Source organism: Lampetra planeri, chromosome 4, assembly GCF_965212315.1.
Source record: "Lampetra planeri chromosome 4, kcLamPlan1.2.h2, whole genome shotgun sequence".
Classification (NCBI taxonomy): Eukaryota; Metazoa; Chordata; class Hyperoartia; order Petromyzontiformes; family Petromyzontidae; genus Lampetra; species Lampetra planeri.
The window spans coordinates 19199100-19215918 of NC_136110.1; the positions used below are offsets into that span (position 1 = coordinate 19199100).

Below are 16819 nucleotides of genomic sequence, written 5' to 3' on the forward strand. Positions count from 1 at the left end.
GTTACCCACCCCCTTGTGTGCCATGCCGGCCTTCATAGGTGCTCGCCAACAGCACTTTCCCCCAAATTCTGTGAAGGCTACACGGGGGATCTTTATCTTTGTGTCTGTATATTTACGAGTGATGACACAACGTACCCAGGCTGTAGGTGATGGAGTGACGGAGCAATACAATCGTGAACATTTGTTCACATTTGTATTGCAATCTCTGGCCAGTGAGCTCGTGACCTACTCCGGTTCGGCAGTGGGAGGTCGCCGTGCCCTCTTATCACCATCGGCTGTGGAAGTGACGCTCTGTGTGGAAGCCGCCTGGCCTGTCGCTCCACACGAAGGTGCCGTGTATTGTCAGCCACGGCTATTGCCTCTCTTTACGCCTGTGGAAGAAAATGTAGATGCCCTTCAAGGGATACCCCGTGCCAGATTAAAACAATTCAGACCGACCTGCCGACGATCCATCCTGGGTTCCGTCCAGTTGAGATTATGTAAGGTCACGGATCCTTGAAAGATCTCGGGCACTGTTCCATTATAATCGAGCTCCTCCATCGGGTACGGATGCACTGGCAGGGTGATGCAGCCCATATGCCCAGGCACCTCATGCCAAAGCAGTTTATATCGGTGTTTGTGTGTGGAGTGTGTGTGTGTATACGAGTATGAACGAGTGTATGTCTGTATATATTCGGATGTGCCCAATTCCCACCGACGACTAACGTCAGTGACAAGTGTCTACACCAGTCCTGGGCCTCTCACTTGAGTACCTAGCAGCGATGTTTGCACACCGCACCATGTATCTGGCGCAGTGTGCAAACATCGGCACGAGAGAGACAAAGGCGGCCGGGCGTGGTGCTGCCCACCCACCCCCTCGTGCGCCGTTCCGGTCTTCATCGGTTGCTCCTCGCGAACAGCACTTGCCCCAACAGTGTGACAAGGCTACACGGGGGACCTTTGTCTGTCCTACGTTGTGGGTACTAGGAGCTGGTGGCCAATGAAGCGGTGTCGGCGCTGCACGCAGTGAACGGCAGCAAATATGACTACGGGCCTGCCTCCTCCACCATGTGTGAGCCACACACTCGCAGTGACACACTCGCACCGAAACATTCGCAGTGACACACTCGCGGTGGAATTCTCACGGGGACACATTCGCAGTGGACACAACAGAGACACGCTGGAGCCCACATAAACACCCTGTACACAACATAGACACCCTGGACACAACAGGCACGGTCTGCACACTGCAGACACACACACACCCGGGCCGCAGCAGTGCGCGCCCTTCGTGACGCAGCCACACGGATCGATGTCCGCACGTCAGCACCGCGTGCGCACGGAGGGAAGCCGTCACTCGCGAGAAACACGACGAGTTTCCCCCTCAAGTTAACGTAAACTTGACCCCTGCCGGACCGACGCCTGGTCCATTACTCACTGAGAGGCGCTGTAAACTCATGTATTTGCCTACCTCGACGGCATTGTTTATGTGCGTGTGTGCGCGTATTGTAGGGGGCAGTGGGGTTAGCAGTTAGCGCTTCGCTGCGCTACGAACCCGGCGACCCGAGTTCAATTCCCGCTCACGGCCGACATGGGTGACAATTATCTGACCCAGTCCTGGGCTTCCTCCCATAGGTCGACTCAGCCACAAATAAGTTACCTGGTGCGGTGTGTAAACATCGCCGCTAGAAGAGACACAGGCGGTCTGGCGTGGTTCTGGCCACCAGCCCCCTCGTGTGCCGTCCCGGCTTCACAGGTGCTCGCTAACAGCGCTTCCCCCGACAGTCTGTCAAGGCTACACAGGGGAGGATATTTTTCTTCAATTCGCATCTTTGTTTCTTTTGGCTTTGAACGAGCGCTGCCAAACAGCAGCTAATCATCTCTGATTGGTTCCTTCTGGGGATTTGTTTTTTAAATCGCCAGCGCCGATGTTTTTTAGGAAATAGACAGACGACTAAAATATCCCCACACGTGATGTTCTGCACAACATCTGGGGGGGGCGGGGAGAGGGGGTGGTGTAACAACAAGCAGCGTGCTCACGACCACGCGGCTGCGTGCCTGCACCCACGACCACGTGCCTGCACCCACGACCACGTGGCCACGTGCCTTGCACCCACGACCACGTGTCTTGCACCCACGACCACAAGGCTTTGCACCGCGGCCGCGCTAGAGCAGAGCATGCATTGGTCGGTTTTTTATACGAAAGAGAAACCAGGTTGATCGTCCCGATACACGGGTGGCCCAAAAGTTAGAACGCATTAGGGTTATTATTTTTTTATGGATTGCAACTGAACGCGAGTCCAGTACAATATACCGATCGCAAAATAAGACATTTATTTCAACAAATCACATATTAGATTGATCTAATTTACTTCAACAAATGTTAGAACATTAACATGAATGCGTTATGCACGAACTGTCTTTTTAAATTTATTTCGGACTCTTTTTTTAAGATTATAGCTGCCTTTAGCATCCATAAAATTAATTCGTCTTTAGTCAATTTTCTTTCCATGTTTAAATGTCATCTGAAAAGGAAGATGAAAAAGAAATATTAATAATGATAATAGATCAAATATTAACTTCAAGAATGAACGATTATTTTAATGTTAGTGTAATGCGAGCGTAAATGTGGTTGTTGCTGGGCTCTGGTCCAATCATACGGCCCGGGGTATTGGGCGGCGGGGCCTGGTCTGCGGGGCGTGTGGGAGGGGCCACCGTTCACCTCGGCTCCAATGGGAGGCGAGGTGAATGGGGGCGGAGCCAGCGGGGTAGTATGGGAAACCCGGATCTGACGATCCGGAAGGGGAGGAGTCAGGGTCACGTGGGGGGAATGTATATACGTGGGAGCCCGGAAGAGATTGGGGCAGTCGGGGAAGTTAAGAGTCTGAGCCACGTTGGGTGGTGAGAGAGAGATCCGCGCCATCGGCCACGTGGCCGAAGAACCTCAGCACGCCGTTGGCCAGCAGTGTGCGGAGTGCAGGAGTAAAGGAGCTAACGGAGGAGCGTGCATGGCAAGCGAGAGAGAGCGTGCGCAGGGCGCGTGCGAGACAACGCTGAAAGGGGCGTTCGACGAAATGGTGGAAGCGTACGAGCCTCCGGACGACGCACACCGCAGATTCATCCAGAGGCAACGGGCAACAGAGGAATCGCCTGTGGCTTTCCGGGGCGCTGTGCTTGAGCTGGCCATTGCCGTGTATCCAGAGACGGAGCCCGACTTGTTGGAGCCCTTGATACTGGGTAAGATGTTGGAGCTGTCCAAGGACTTGGGCATTCCGCTGCCGGTGTGCGGCCATGAGCAGCTGACCTCCCGGATGGCAGCCAAGTGCCTCAACGTGCAGTTCAACTTGCGCTGTTGGGCGCAGATGACCGCCTGGACGGGGAGCCCGACCATGGAGGGAGACGCCGTCGGGTGGACTCCGTCGAAGGCCGTCTTCGTGCCGGACGAGAGGGGGCCTGGCGATCTCACTGCGGCGGCGGGCCAGTGGGTTCCTCGAGGGGGAGCGGAGTTGCACTCCGGGCCACCGCTGAGGGATCGCCGAGACGGGGGGGGAAGCCGGGCGGCGGGCCGACTCGTCGTGTTACCGCTGCGGGAGTCTTGGACACTTCGCGTGGGACTGTCGGAGTCGCCCTCGCCCGCCTCTTCAGCCGGAGTCTCCGGCCAGGGACACGATGTCAACGCCGGAGAGTCAACCGTGTCAGACGGGCCGGCTGTGATCCTGCCGGACACAGGGATTCCTGCACCGGTTGGGCCTACCACGGCGACGGGGACACTTGGCCCCGCTGCCCCTCCAACCCCGCCACGGTTGCAGTTGCACGGGGCCCCGACTACGGACCTCTCTGGGAAACGGGGTGCTGGGACGGACAGGCCTCCACCAGTGGCGGATGGTTCCGGTTTCGCCGCTCCTAAAACTCGGTCGGGACTGCGACCTTTGAGGGCGCCGCCTCTCGTGAAGGACGGGCCGGCGACCCGCACTCGTTCCAAATCCCTTCCCTTTCGTTAATTGTGTTGTTGTTATACTCTCCGTTGTGTCTGGTGATTCTTGATTGTGATGCTGTCGCTCACATTATTTTGTCCTATTGCAGCCGGGACGGCTGGCTTTTTCATCGGGCGGGGGGGTCATGTAATGCGATCATAAATGGGGTTGTTGCTGGGCTCTGGTCCAATCACACGGCCCGGGGTATTGGGGGGCGGAGCCTGGTCTGCGGGGCATGTGGGAGGGGCCACCGTTCACCTCGGCTCCAATGGGAGGCGAGGTGAATGGGGGCAGAGCCAGCGGGGTAGTATGGGAAGGCCGGATCTGATGATCCGGAAGGGGAGGAGTCAGGGTCACGTGGGGGGAATGGATTTAAGTGGGAGCCCAGAAGATCGGGACAGTCGGGGAAGTTAAGAGTCTGAGCCACGTTGGGTGGTGAGAGAGAGATCCATGCCATCGGCCACGTGGCCAAAGGACCTCAGCACGTCGTCTGCCAGCGGTGTGCGGAGTGCGGGAGTAGAGAAGCTAACGGAGGAGCGTGCGTGGCACGCGAGAGGGAGCGTGCGCGGGGCGCGTGCGAGACAACGCTGGTCCGTGGAGGAGACCAGCGGGGTGCGGAAAAGAACCTGAATAAAAGACAAGTGGAGACCAGCAGTGCCTAACGGAGTCTTTTATTACACTAGTGTAATGCGGGCGTAAGCGACCTTCCGGATGTGACGTCACGGGGGGTGGAGTCATGTGACGTGGGGGGAAGGTTCGGGTCCTTAAGCGGGTAAACCGGAAGGGGAAGGGGTCGGGGTGTGAGCGGAAAAGAGTGAGGCCACGCGGGCGAGTGTGGAGAGGGGGGGGCGCCGACGGCCATCGGGAGCCAACCCCGAAGATAAGAGGAAGCTGCGGAGTGGTGTGCAGCTGCAGAGGAGACAGCCAGAAGGGCTGCGTGTTAGAGGCAGCGGTGTGGCTGCCAGGAGGAGCTGCGGAGAGAGAGAGAGAGAGGGCTGCATGTTAGAGGCAGCGGTGTGGCTGCCAGGAGGAGCTGCGGAGAGAGAGAGAGACAGCAAGAGGCTGTCAGAGCTGCGGAGGGAGAGGAGTTGCAGCGAGTACAGCCAAGGGGGGCTGTGTGAGAGAAACAGCAGCGGAGCTGCTGTTGTGGATCGGGCCGACATTGGAGTCAGCACCGTGGAGAAGCTACAGAGTAAAGACAGCCGTGTGGGTGTACAGCACGAACCGAATAAAGGACACTGAGCCAGACATTGTGGTCCAGTCGTTTATTACACTGGTGTCGGAAGTGCAACGGCATGTCGAAACAAGTGAGGAAGAAAGTTAATCCGGCGCCTGCATCGGCTTCTTCGTCCGACGACGACGAACTCCCTCCAACCACGGATCCTGTTGGGGTGGTGGAGGAGAGCCCGGCTGAGGCGACCACGGGAACGGGAGTGGAGGATGTTGGCGCGGTGGCGGGTCCGTCGACATCATCAGACGCGGATCAACGATGGCAAGCGATGGCGGTACAACTGGAGGCACTTAAGGACGTCCTGGCGCATCTATGCCATCTCGTCGCGCCAGGGACGATGGATGATGCAAGTGGTGCTCCGCGGGCCGCCACGTTGCCTGTCCTGCCGCCGCCATTGCCCACGCGGCAAGAGGCCGCCATTTTGCGCGCTCCGTGGCGCCAAACCGCCATCTTGGCCACGCCGCGGGCCGACGCCATTTTGAATTTGCCATCACAACCACCACCATTGGAAGACGGCGGGAAGAGGAGTCGGAGTCGCCACCTTACAACGGTTAAAGAATTTTCCGTCGGTGGGGACTGGAGCGCGTTCACCTGCCGCTTCTTGGCGGCGGTACGCACAGCAAGATGGACCGATGCGGAGGCTTTGGAGGTGTTGCCGACTCTCCTGGACGACGAATCTGTCCGATTCTTCCGTTCCATAACGACCGATAAGAAGGCAACTTTAAGTGGTGTTTTTCAAGAAATGGCCGATGCTTATGAGCCACCAGATGATGCGCATCGGCGATTCGCTCAACGACAACGAGCACCAGAGGAGTCGCCCGTGGCGTTCAGGGGTGCGGTGCTGGAGCTGGCCATGGCAGCTTATCCTGAGACGCCACAGGACCTGCTCGAGCCTCTCATATTAGGGAAAATGTTGGAGCTGTCTCGGGATCTAGGGATCCCCATGCCTGTGTGTGGGCATGAGAAGCTAACTTCCCGGACGGCTGCTAAGTGTCTCGATGCGCAATTCAACCTCCGTCGCTGGAAACAAGTGACGGCGTGGACGGGGGGGCCCGTCAAAGAAGGGGATGCGCTGGGGTGGAACCCTGCGCAGGCTGTCTATGTTCCGGATGACCGGGGCCCTCAACAACTGACGGCCGCCTCCGCTCCATGGACGGGACGCGGCGGGCCGAGACCGCGCGCGGCGCTACCAGAACGGGGCCGTCAGGAGGCGAGGCCTGCGCTTCGGCGCAACGAGGCCGAGTGTTTCCGCTGCGGGCGTAGGGGCCACTACGCCAGAGACTGCTGGGCCCGCTTCCCGGCTCCGCCGCAGCAGGAGGCCTCGGCACCGGTCAAGTCGGCTAAAGATCCTCCGAAACAGGCATGTCGGCACGCACCAGACACTCGGCAAGGCTTTACACCTCACCCATCACCGTCGTTGCGCCATCCTAACGTTGTGGTTAAAGCATGCCCTTCGACGGGGCCTTGTCGCTCGGTCACGCAATGGCGCAAGTTGGCACGGAGAGTCGTCGCGGCCGCTACGGGCTCGTCCACTGTACCGGGGTCTATACAAGGGGTGGACGTACGCATTTTGGTCGACTCCGGCGCGTCTGCGACTAATATTTCGGATGTCATTTTTCATCTGTTGGGCATCCCGCCGGGGGCTGTGCGTCCGGTTTATGGGTCGTGCGTCGCTGCCAACGGGGGTAGCATGGGTATCGTGGGTCAGGTGGATGCTAAGATATCTATTGGGGATGTGTCGGCCTCGGGTGTTGTGTTGATATCGAGATCTTTGGCGGTTCCTTGTTTGTTAGGCACCGATTTTTTGGCTAAGATGCCCATTTTGATCAAAATCAATGAGAATTGTATTGAACTGCCGGGGGGCCGTCAAATCTCGTTTCTGCCGTCGCCCTGGGGGCGACCTGCTTCGGCCGTACAGGTGCAGGCGCTGTCCGTCGCATCTGTGGACATCCCACCTGGTACACAGATGCTTATACCCTTGCGGTATCGGAAGCCCCTGCCTGATCGGCTAGGAGCAGTAGGGGTCTTGTTGTCACCGTCCGCCGCGATAACAGCCGGGTTGGCGTTAGTGGGGGCACAGACCATCGTCCGGCCGGATCAATTACCGTTTTTACAGGTGCTTAATGCGGGGGGAGAAAACGTCCGTGTCCCGGCCGGTACGGTTGTGGCACATGCCACTACGGCGTTTGCGACCCATGATTGTCCACATAGCCGGGGAGTTGTTGCTGGGGTTTCCGAGCCAAGGAGTTCGGATGATCGTTGGGTTGCTCATTTATGTGACGAAAATTCTTCCCTGTCCATGGAGCAACGTGGTGCGCTGCGTAAATTGTTGTTGACATATTCCGATGTGTTCAGCTCCGATGATTTGGATTTGGGCCGCACTTCGTTGCTTTACCATGACATTGAGACGGGCGATGCTGCCCCTATTCGATTAAATTCACATCGGATGAGTCCTGCGGAGCGAGAACACGTACGGGGGGCAGTGGAAGACATGTTGGCTGCGGACATTATATCGCCATCTAACAGCCCATGGGGCGCTCCAGTCGTCTTGGTTAAGAAGAAGGATGGCAAATTGCGATTTTGTGTTGATTTCCGCAAATTGAATAAGATATCGGTGGCAAATGCGTACCCCCTGCCGCGTATGGATGACTCCCTCGACGCATTGTCGGGGGCTAAGTTCTTTTCCACACTGGACCTCTCTTCGGGATTTTGGCAGCTTCCCCTTGACGAGTCCTCACGGGAGAAAACCGCATTCCGTACGCCGCAGGGGTTATTTCAATTCAACTGTCTCCCGATGGGATTGAATGCGGCCCCTGCTACATTTCAAAGATTGATGGAGCTCGTTTTGACGGGGTTGCAGTGGGAGACATGTCTTATATATTTGGACGATATCATTGTCTTCAGCCGCACATTTGATGAACATTTGACGCGGCTGGAGACAGTGTTCACGAGGATGCGTTCTGCCAAATTGAAATTCAAACCAAAGAAATGTCACCTACTGCAACGGTCCGTCCGCTATTTGGGGCACATTGTGAGTGCTGAGGGAGTGTCCACGGATCCGGAAAAGACGGCGTGCGTCCGGGATTGGCCGACTCCGGCCACCGTGGGGGATGTTCGGCGGTTTTTGGGATTTGCCTCGTATTACCGAAGATTTGTGACGGGTTTTGCGACGATTGCGAGGCCCTTGCATCTCCTTACGGGTAAAGGACGGAAGTTTGTTTGGGGACAGCCGGAGGAGGCGGCCTTTCGGAGTCTGCGTGATCTATTGGCCACGGCCCCAACATTGGATTATCCCGATTTCGATCACCCATTCATTCTTGATACGGACGCGAGTGACACAGGTATTGGGGCGGTGTTATCACAGTCTAAAGGGGGTGTAGAGCGTGTCGTGGCGTATGGTAGCCGAGTCTTGTCTCCTGCGGAAACCCGCTACTGTGTCACTCGCAGAGAACTATTGGCGGTTGTTTTTTTCCTATGGCAATTTCGACCATACCTCTACGGTCGTTCTTTTATTGTGCGTACGGATCATGCGGCCTTGCAATATGCCCTTAAAATTGACCAGCCATCCGGACAGTTGGCACGTTGGTTGGACACGCTACAGGAATTTTCCTTCCAAATTCAACATCGGAAGGGAGTGCGCCATGCGAACGCTGACGCACTTTCCAGATTACCGCGGCGCGCCCCTTGTAAATGTGAGTCGGGGACGCATAGGTGTTCGCCGATTCCAAACCCCCCTCAGCCGCTTACGTTGGCCGTCGAGAAGTCGGACACTCCGATGGAACCGGGACCGGCTGACGGGGTTTTGAATCTGCCGCGGTCTGTCTGGATCCGGGAACAGATGATGGATGAGTCATTGGTGTCCTTGCGGAAGCGGTCTGCTAAGGACAATGGGAGTCCGAGTACGGCTGTGGGGCCGCAAACCGCTCTCCGAGATGGTCTGCTTATGTGGCGGGAGGGGTTCCAGGAACGTTGGCGCCTGGTGGTACCAACGTCCTTGCGATTCGAGTTGATTAGAACCCTCCATTGTGACACTCTCTTACATTTAGGGGTGCAGAAGACCTTGTTGACGTTGCAACGTCATTATTTTTGGCACGGCATGGCGACAGATGTCGTAGGGCACGTGCGCGCGTGCCCTGCGTGTGCACGACGTAAGCCGCCGAAACATCCTTACGTGCCGCCTCTCCAGTCGATTCAGGTGTCTCGAGTCAATGAATTGGTGGCACTGGACATATTGGGACCTTTTCCACCATCGGCGAGGGGTAATAAATATTTGCTGGTAGGGGTTGAGTACCTCTCCCGTTGGCCGATGGCCTGGCCGTTGCCCGATCAGTCGGCCGCGGCCATTACCGACGCCTTTTTGTTTGGGTATATTATGGATAAGGGGGCGCCTGAGAGACTCCTCACGGACCAGGGCAGGAATTTCTCTTCTAAATTATTGGCGGAAGTGTGCGCGGGCCTTGGGACTAAGAAAGTACGGACATCCCCATACCATCCGCAGACGGATGGTATGGTTGAACGGCTGAACAGGACATTGTCTGCCATGCTTTGCCATACCGTGAGTGAACAACAATCAGATTGGGATCTGCACATCCCCGGGGTGCTTTCGGCGTACAGGATGACGCCTCATGCGGCTACAGGATATTCGCCGTTTTACCTTATGTATGGTCGGGGAAACGTGCCGCCGGTGGATGTGCAATTGGGAACTGGGGTGAAGGGACCTCGTAAACCACTTCCTGAATACATTCAGGACACGGTTCGCCGAGTCACGGAGGCGCGGGAGAATGCCCGCGTGGCTACGGCCAAAGCCCAGGCCCGGAACGAGCGATATGCGCGACGGTCTGAGGGGGAGTGCCCTTGGAAGGTTGGGGACCTAGCCTGGCTTCATTGTCCACAGGTACGTCCGGGGACCTCGCCGAAATTGCACAAACCCTGGCATGGTCCCGTACGCCTCATTGCGGTTCCCAACCCACAGTCAGCACGCGTCCAGATTGGGTCTCGTCGCTGGGTTGTGCATACGTCGCGCTTGAAACCATATGTTGCTCCCTTACATGATGCGTCATCCCCCAATGTTGCCTTGCCGGGGTCTGTTGCTGCTGACTCTCCCCTGCCTGCGTCCATTGATCTTGCTAGAGCGCCTGTCGTACCTGTTCCAGACAGGCCGGCCGTGACATTGCGGGGGACGAGGGGCCCTGCTCGGAGGACGCCTGCCAGGTCTGCGGGACCTTCGAGCCCTGCAGCCCTTCCGACCCAGCTGCGGGCACGGTCACAGGACAAGCCCAAGACTAACTCTTTAGAGACACGGGACGGCGGTGGACTTCCAGCTGCGACAGGGGGATTACCCCCTGTCATTCCTCGACTTTCATCGCGTTCCCGTTCTGCGAGTGGGCCGCCGACCGTCCGGGACGGGCCGGCGACCCGCACACGTTCCAAATCGCTTACGTTTCGTTGATTGTTGTTGTCTTGTTATTTTTTTCTTACAGTTGTATTTATTGCATGCTTTTTGTACGTTCGTTGATGTTAATTGCGTTGTTGTTGTTGTTCTTGCTGTTACATTGTATGCTTAGTGTCCTTTAGGGGGGGAAGCTCGGTTCGCCGCATTACGATTTGCTATTGGTCAGCCGAGGTCGGCTGGGATTTTTCTACGGGGGAGGGTGGTGTAATGCGGGCGTAAGCGACCTTCCGGATGTGACGTCACGGGGGGTGGAGTCATGTGACGTGGGGGGAAGGTTCGGGTCCTTAAGCGGGTAAACCGGAAGGGGAAGGGGTCGGGGTGTGAGCGGAAAAGAGTGAGGCCACGCGGGCGAGTGTGGAGAGGGGGGGGCGCCGACGGCCATCGGGAGCCAACCCCGAAGATAAGAGGAAGCTGCGGAGTGGTGTGCAGCTGCAGAGGAGACAGCCAGAAGGGCTGCGTGTTAGAGGCAGCGGTGTGGCTGCCAGGAGGAGCTGCGGAGAGAGAGAGAGAGAGGGCTGCATGTTAGAGGCAGCGGTGTGGCTGCCAGGAGGAGCTGCGGAGAGAGAGAGAGACAGCAAGAGGCTGTCAGAGCTGCGGAGGGAGAGGAGTTGCAGCGAGTACAGCCAAGGGGGGCTGTGTGAGAGAAACAGCAGCGGAGCTGCTGTTGTGGATCGGGCCGACATTGGAGTCAGCACCGTGGAGAAGCTACAGAGTAAAGACAGCCGTGTGGGTGTACAGCACGAACCGAATAAAGGACACTGAGCCAGACATCGTGGTCCAGTCGTTTATTACACTAGTATTAAAATTAATTAAATAACCCAATGTGTCCTGACTTTTGGCCCACCCTTAAGAGCCAGTCAGTGTTCGCCAAGCTTCAAAAAGCAAACAGAATGCAAACTGATGCCCAGTTAGGACTCTCATAGCCCAGGTGACCCTCATAGCCCAGGTGACCCTCATAGCCCAGATGACTCTCATAGCCCAGGTGACCCTCATAGCCCAGGTGACCCTCATAGCCCAGGTGACCATCATAGCCCAGGTGACTCTCATAGCCCAGGTGACTCATAGCCCAGGGGACCCTCATAGCCCAAGTGGAGTCTCTGGGCCCAGTTAGGACGTTCAGGGCAGAGATGAGGGTGTCTGCCACTCATAAAGCGACCTTGACACATCATGGGACCTTCTTTGCCAATACCAAAATATGATAATAGGGTGTTCCCCTCTTTCATCTGGCAACAAAACAGCTGTGTTAAAGATGTTGAAACAGAAAACTGAAACCCTTTTTACAAGGAGTCGTGTCTACATTAACCACAATGTTTGTGGTCAGACACGTTGAAGATTCTTAGGGCTCGTTATAAACATCTGAGCCTCAGCGCCAACCAAAGGCCCAGTTAGGGTATCGTTAGGGAGCAGGAGAGAGACATTGCGGACAATTCGGTTCATCAGTTTAAAATAAATTATTATGCTCACGGTTCGCGAATCAACACGTGCCTGTGAAGATTAGTTTGCGTTTTACAGCGGTCGTGTAATGATGAAATTAATCATGATGCTGCACTTCTATGCTCCCAGATTCATGCATCCCGACCTTTACCGACCCGCACTGACCAGCGTGGTGAAGTATGGTCAAATTGCCCCCACGACCCGCACGGTGTGGGGAGGCCTTCATCCAGCAGTGGATTGACAAAAGGGCTGCACTGTACTCATACAGTATAATAATAATAATAAAGAGTAAGAACTCGGATTTAGTTTTGACCAAAGAGAACCTCGCTGACTCTCTCCCGGGAGGGTATTGTGTCTGAATATTTGGCTCAACCTATGACCACGCCGCATGGGGGAGGGAGACTGGAGTACCTGGCACTAAACTAAACTTTTTATTTTACCAGGAAATGCCCCACTGAGCTATGTAGCAGAAGCGACCTGGCTATCACAAATGGTAGCTCAACGAAGTGGCTTATCATCGCGTGGAATTGAATAGCGGCCACACGATCTAAACGTGTGATTTGATTCTAAATGAGGAGGGAAAAACCGGAGGACCCAGAGAAAAATCCGCTCTAGCACCGGGAGAGAGACACCACAAACTCCCAATTAACAGGCGTCAGGGTCGGGATAGAACCCACGACTTTCGTGTATACCAGACGAGTTAGTTAACATCTCGCCACCGCTAGGAGGGGTCTGCACAGATGCGCTCACAAAACCCACTTGCTGCACTGCCAACATCTGGCCAACTCCGCAGCTCAATGCGTTTGAGAGATTGTTCAAGTCGGTGCCATTGACCGGCTCTCGGAGTACAGGCGTGTGCGTCACCCATTCTGGGCTGATGCTTCAGGTGGGTGATCTCAAAATTATCAACTCAACCCAAAAGGAGACACAAGCTGAGCTGGCCATTCGTGGCTGCCTCGTTTGTCCCCCCCCCCCCACACACTTTCTCTGTAACGGGCTGTTTGAAACAAAGGCAGATGACAAATACATTTGTTCGAGACATATGTAGTGGTGGTGTTGACGTGCGCCGACTGTGACAGTGATGGATCACGGGGCGGCGCGGGGTGCGGGGTTGGGCACGCGTTGTGGGCGTGGTGTGGACGCGCGCGCCGGGAGTGACAGATGACGGGGCGGCGCGGCGTGGGTGCTGAGGCACGCTGAGATGTGGGAAAACAGGATCGTAGCCAGCGCCCAGTGATTGGTCGAATAGGATGGGTGCTCGCAGCGACGTCCGCAGGTGGGGTATAAAGGGGGACGCGCGAGAGCACTCGGGGAGAGTTACCCAGTTGAAGACCAGAAGACGGAGCTGAAGACCTAGTGCCCCGAGACCCCTAGTCCCGCCGTCCTTGTGGGGACCGGGGCCCTGTGTGGCTCGGAGGCGAGACTGTGGGACCCGGGGTCCGACGCCCACGTGGGTCGGGCTGGGGACCCACAGTCAAGACGGACACCCCGGGCAGGGAGTGTCCCGAGTAGCTCAGTGGGCGTTAGTCGCCAGGGTAGCTAAGTGGGTGTTTGTCACCCGAGTAGCTCAGTGGGCGTTAGTCGCCAGAATAGCTCAGTGGGCGTTAGTCGCCAGGGTAGCTAAGAGGGCGTTAGTCGCCAGGGTAGCTAAGTGGGTGTTTGTCACCCGAGATACTAAGTGGGTGTTTGTCACCCGAGATACTAAGTGGGTGTTTGTCACCCAAGTAGCTCAGTGGGCGTTAGTCGCCAGAATAGCTCAGTGGGCGTTAGTCGCCAGGGTAGCTAAGAGGGCGTTAGTCGCCAGGGTAGCTAAGAGGGTGTTAGTCACCCGAGTAGCTCAGTGGGCGTTAGTCGCCAGAATAGCTCAGTGGGCGTTAGTCGCCAGGGTAGCTAAGAGGGCGTTAGTCGCCAGGGTAGCTAAGAGGGTGTTAGTCACCCGAGTAGCTCAGTGGGCGTTAGTCGCCAGAATAGCTCAGTGGGCGTTAGTCGCCAGGGTAGCTAAGAGGGCGTTAGTCGCCAGGGTAGCTAAGTGGGTGTTTGTCACCCGAGATACTAAGTGGGTGTTAGTCACCTGTGAACGAGTTTGGTAAAATAAAGAGTGTGCTCCCCGTGAAGTCGTCTCCCGCCGAGTTACTACATTACACATACATCATGGAGCCGTGTTTACACAATCAAAGGATACTTGCCACTTATTTATTCTTTTTTTTGCTGGGTTTGTTATTTTTAAAAGAGAGAGAAGAAAAAAAAAGCTGCGTGTTTACGGCCGGCATAACGGAAGGCCATTAATATGAGACAAGAATTGCTTTCGCGTCCAATTTCGCAGCCGCATGTCACAAACCAGCCGTACCAGGATTAATTTCAAAACAAGATTTGTGAAAAAAATACCTTACTTTTTTTTTCTCCTGTAAAATCGCACGCGTGGTGGATAAATACGCCACGGCGTCACATCCCATACCACTGACATCAGGGACGCTGAATCAAATTTTATATATATTATTTTGTTGTGGGCCATATTGCTGGAATGTTATCACATTTGGGGTTAATGTCCATATTTTGCTTGTTTGAACCAATGCTGCTGAAAAAAATCACTGACAGAAAGACCATGTGGCTGATGCGATGTGTGTATCTTTAGTCATTTTTTTTTTATATATGTGGAGGAACATAAATGTCAAGGAGGCGTATCGTCTGCTGATTTACATCGCAACTCCTGAGGTTCGTCTGGAGACTTTCTGCATTTAAAGAGCTGGTTGTTATATATTTCCACACGATAAGCCACTTCATTGGGATATCGTTTGTGGCAAGGTCGCTCCTGAAAAAGAGCTGTTTAGCTCAGTGAGCCTTACCTGGTAAAAAAAAAAAATGTTAGATTCCTCTCCTTGCCTCCCCCCACAGACGTGACGTCAGGCAGCTCGCTGGACTGGGCCTACTCGCAGGGGGCACGCTACTCGTTTGCGCTGGAGCTGCGCGACACGGGCCGCTACGGCTTCCTGCTGCCCGAGCGCCAGATCGGCCCCACGTGCGCCGAGGCCATGAGGGCCGTGTCCATGATCGCCGCGGCCGCCCTGCGCAACTGCCGATAGTGAGCGTGGCGCAGCCCAGGGGGTGTGATTGGTGGACTTTGCTTCGACTGGACTGGACCAGACTGAACCAAACCAGACTGGACCGGACTGAACTAAACCACACTCTAGTGCACTACACTGGACTAGACCAAAACAGATTGGAGCATACTGGACTGGACCGGACTGAACTAAACCACGTTCTAGTGTACTACACCTGACTGAACTAGACCAAAACAGATTGGAGCATACTGGACTGGACTTTGTCGGCCTGAAATGAACTGGACATGACTGGACTTGATAGGGTGGGGATGGACTGTACTGGCAGCCTTGGCAGAATGGCCGGGCTCGCCAACTCAGGAGGAGCTCAGAGTGACGTCGCGTCCATGCTGCTCTTCCAGATTCTCCCAGCGCGGCCCGTGCGTCCTTCAAGTTGGGGGAGACCCGAGTTCGGAGGCCGTGCCGTTACACTAGAATGGACTAGACTGGATTGAACTGAACTGGACTGGACTGAACTGGACTGGACTGAACTAGACTAGGTTGGACTAAACTGGACTGGACCAAGCAGGACTGGAACACATTGAACTGGACTGGACTTGAGCAGTCCGAGTGGACATATCATTTGAGCAGCAGGCGGAAATGACCAGGGCTTAATTTCAGTCGGGTCAGTTCGCATCGCCAACCCAGCAAACATTTCCGCAAAAATGCTCACCACACTTAGTGTACCTTTGGCTGCGGCTCCTAGTCATGCGCCACCTGATCCAGTTACCGGTGATGCCGAACATATTCAGTGAGAAATTAAGCCCTGGTAATGGCCAATTGACATTGCTACTTGGATGTGAGGTTCACAGTGGCCGTGTCTAAACACTGAGCTGACGTCACTGCGGTGTGAGACTTGAATTCGTGTTTCGGCCGCCCATGGTAAGTCCGCGTTTTTTTTCCAGTGCCATAAGGGCTGATGGTCTCAGTCTGGTCGTCAGTGATTTCACACAAAAATCCACCGATGAAATTAGCTTTTTATTTAATTTGACGAAGCTAAGCTTTTGGCGCTGAATAAAAAAAGTCACGGGCCACTTGAGTTGCGGCATAAACCAGAGGGTGTAGCAGTGCCACCCAGAGTTGGAGCAAGAGGGAACTGTGGCCGGCAGGAGTTCTGTGATGTCCACATCTCGAGGGCCGATCCCTGGATTGCCGTGAGGCACTACTGCCTGTGGGAGGCCCACACAGACACTCGTTCGACGCACGGCATCGCTCACTCTCAGAACTCACCCAGAAGGTCATCGGGGATACAAATGTCTAAATATTCCCTCTTGAAATTGGAACGACTTCAAAAGAATAATATGATAGTGACAATGCCATTTGTGGGGCTTGTGTATGAACATGTTTTCACCTGTTGGCAAATAAAAACAAGTCTCTTGTCCAGTATAAGGATTTAAGCAGAGATGCATTGTGTGTGCTGTGTATGTGTGTACACATCAGTAATTGTGTATGGGTTTGTCTTTGTAGTGTTGTCTATATGTTGTGTGTGGGTGTATATACAGTGAGGGAAAAAAGTATTTGATCCCCTGCTGATTTTGTACGTTTGCCCACTGACAAAGAAATGATCAGTCTATAATTTTAATGGTAGGTTTATTAGAACAGTGAGAGATAGAATAACAACAAAGACATCCAGAAAAACGCATGTCAAAAATGT

At 55.1% G+C, this 16819-nt stretch overlaps 1 protein-coding gene across 1 annotated transcript in view; it reads left to right on the forward strand.

The window, feature by feature from the left end:
- LOC144717773 (carboxypeptidase A6-like) overlaps positions 1-16565 on the forward strand; it is a 32731-nt gene extending 16166 nt beyond the window's left edge. Inside the window, exons 10-11 of the mRNA XM_078593409.1 lie at positions 967-1051; positions 14963-16565. Of these exons, the coding sequence (XP_078449535.1) occupies positions 967-1051; positions 14963-15150 (273 nt within the window). The 3' untranslated portion in view covers positions 15151-16565. The remainder of the gene's footprint in view (positions 1-966; positions 1052-14962) is intronic.
- The last annotated feature ends 254 nt before the right edge of the window (positions 16566-16819 follow it).